This window comes from Cynoglossus semilaevis, chromosome 2, assembly GCF_000523025.1.
Source record: "Cynoglossus semilaevis isolate Cse_v1.0 chromosome 2, Cse_v1.0, whole genome shotgun sequence".
NCBI lineage: Eukaryota > Metazoa > Chordata > Actinopteri > Pleuronectiformes > Cynoglossidae > Cynoglossus > Cynoglossus semilaevis.
Window position 1 is genome coordinate 412458 of NC_024308.1, and position 2582 is coordinate 415039.

The 2582-nt window shown below is 45.5% G+C and overlaps 1 protein-coding gene across 1 annotated transcript in view; it reads right to left on the bottom strand.

Annotated features, from left to right (window-relative positions):
• Nucleotides 1–221: 221 nt before the first annotated feature.
• negr1 (neuronal growth regulator 1) overlaps nucleotides 222–2582 on the bottom strand; it is a 95138-nt gene continuing 92777 nt past the window's right edge. Inside the window, 1 exon segment of the mRNA XM_008328974.3 lies at nucleotides 222–1573. Coding sequence (XP_008327196.1) covers nucleotides 1473–1573 — 101 coding nt within the window. The 3' untranslated portion in view covers nucleotides 222–1472.

Sequence of the window (2582 nt, forward strand, 5' to 3'; positions counted from 1 at the left end):
CATCACAGTAGAGCGTGTGTGTGTTTACAGCCAGGACTGAATGAATGGACAGAAACACATGCAGGTTTATCACCAGGTTCTCATCTTTGCTTTTCACCGACTCTTCTTTCTCATTGGCTCGTTTTTCTCCTTGTTTGTTTAATGTTTAAATAAAAATCCTAGATTACGATAAAGTCGTGGACTTCGTCTGGATTTCTCTTAAATTTGCGTTAACGCTGCTAGTCGTGTGTTTGTATTTAATGAACCACAGACTTTGATCTTTTGAAATACTGTTTTTTTTTGTACTGTGAAGAAAAATACTGCCCTGCTGTGAAATCAGGCCAAAGTTCAAACCAGAGAGGAAACGCCACCTACATTTTTCAACCTACACCACGACCTACAGGTAAAACCTGCAAACACACAGAAAAACAACAACAACAAAAGAACTCCTCACACTGGCTCCTGAAGGTGGCGTGGTTCCAGTAGGAGCTTTATCTTCAAAAGAAGGAGTGAAACACTTGGACATCCTTCTTCTTCTTCTTCTTCTTCTTCTTCTTTTTTTTTCTTCTCTTTCTTGTCGCTGCTCTTTTCGTTTGAGTCATGTACAGCATGTGGACTCACGGGGACAGACGTGTCTAAGACGGACATTAGTGTTTATATCTGTGGAGGAGAAATGTAAACAGAGGGCAGCCATGTTCCTCCCTCAGCCCGTGTCCTTGGTCCGAGGACAACCTGCTGCTCCCTTTGGAAACTCAAGTCTACACAACCATCAAATAGAAAGATACAATACAGGATAGTTTGCTACGTTAACAGCTGCCTGGTCAGTGCTGCCTGGTCAGTGCTGCCTGGTCAGTGCTGTCCGGCAGGCGTCACAACTGAAGGAGCGAATCCAGAACACCACGAAGCACATCTTCTACACCGTCTATCCAGCTACAGTGTTTCCATGACAATACACTTCCTGAAGTCCTGCCTTCCCTCACATTTATTTCCTGTTTTTCTTTTTTTTTTTCTAATTCAGAATCTGTATTGTTAGGAGTCTACGCGTCGTCTTCCCTTTGTTTGACAACCCAGAATACATTCACTATAACATTGGTATGCTAATTGTTCACACTGGCACAAATGATTATTTTCAGCCATGTACGAAAACAATAATATTACTTTTGCGTCATTTGCCTTCCACAGAGAGAGAAAAAGACAGAGAGGAGAGAAAGGAAGTGTGATCTGAGGAGTGGGGTGAGCACAGGTTCACCAAGATCATCAACAAACCAGGGAAAAAAACAAAAAAACATCTCTTAAAAAAGCATAGTATTTACATGATATCATTCTGAACATGAAGCAAAGAAAAACTCCCCACACAAAGTAGTAAGTAAACGGATTTTTTCCCCCCTCCGGAGGCCTTTCGAGGAACTGTACCAGATTGGACTCCAGCCGTCATCAGCGTGAACAGGATTGATAAAAGCTCTGGACAGTCAGACATTTGGCCGGTGCTGGACTCAGTAGATGCTGATGAAGGAGGAGAGAGCCAGGACCAGGTACCGGCAGGCCAGCAGGACGTGTGCGTTTCCTGTGCTCCCATAGGGGGCAGTGTTGGGCGCTGTGGCAGGAAAACACAAAAAGCCTCTGATTAGCTGCGATTGCACTTTGATTCAACACAATGGAAACGCTGCAGTCAGCCGGAGCACGTCGCCTCTGAACGGCACCGACAAAACCTGCAATCAGTGCAAAAGTGTCACACACACACACACACACACACACACACACACTCACACACTCAGATCTGAGCTGAGACTTGGTTTACTAGTGAAGCGGTAGGTTGACCTCTTAACTGCTGGTTAACTGTTAACGTGGTTGGGACGTTGAATGGTTAGTGCAGTAACTAAGGTGAGGGTCAGCAGAGCCCCCATGTGGCACGTTTAAGAACAACAACAATATATAACATTACCATGAAGAAGTCACTGGTATTGATTATTGATTATTAATATTTATTATTATTTGGAACGTCTTCTAAAATGTTGACATCGTATTAAAGTCAGGAGCCACAGTGATGTGACCCAGGCCTCTGAGGTCAGAGGGGTCAGGGGTCAGAGGTCAGCCTCTCACCCCAGCCTCCATAAAACAGAGGGACCTCCCAGGTTAGGAAATCAGCTCACCATCAACACACACACACACACACACACACACAATAACACATTAGTGCGACTGTGAACAGGTGTTCACTGGTCGACGCAGTGGCTCCACGGCTGATGGAGTTGGACAATAACTATAAACATAGCATCATATTTTTTCCATCAACATCGTTGTTTTTCCAGAACAATTTTCCCAGAGAAACTAAAGGCCGAGCATCGTTTGAGAGGATGGATTCTGTCGAAACCAAAGCTCCACCAGGAGAATATGAATCAGGGGGGGGGGGGGGGGGGGGGGGCACCAGAGAGGGCATGTGTGTGTGTGTGTGTTTAAGATACTTGGGCAGCCCATGTGACCTCTCCTCACCTTTTGATCCTAAGTCTTTCCCTCGTGTGATTCTCTCTCTCTCTCTGTCTTTCGCTCCTCTCTCTCTCTCCTCCCCCTCTGCCCCCGCTCTGTCTTTCGCTCCTCTCTCTCAC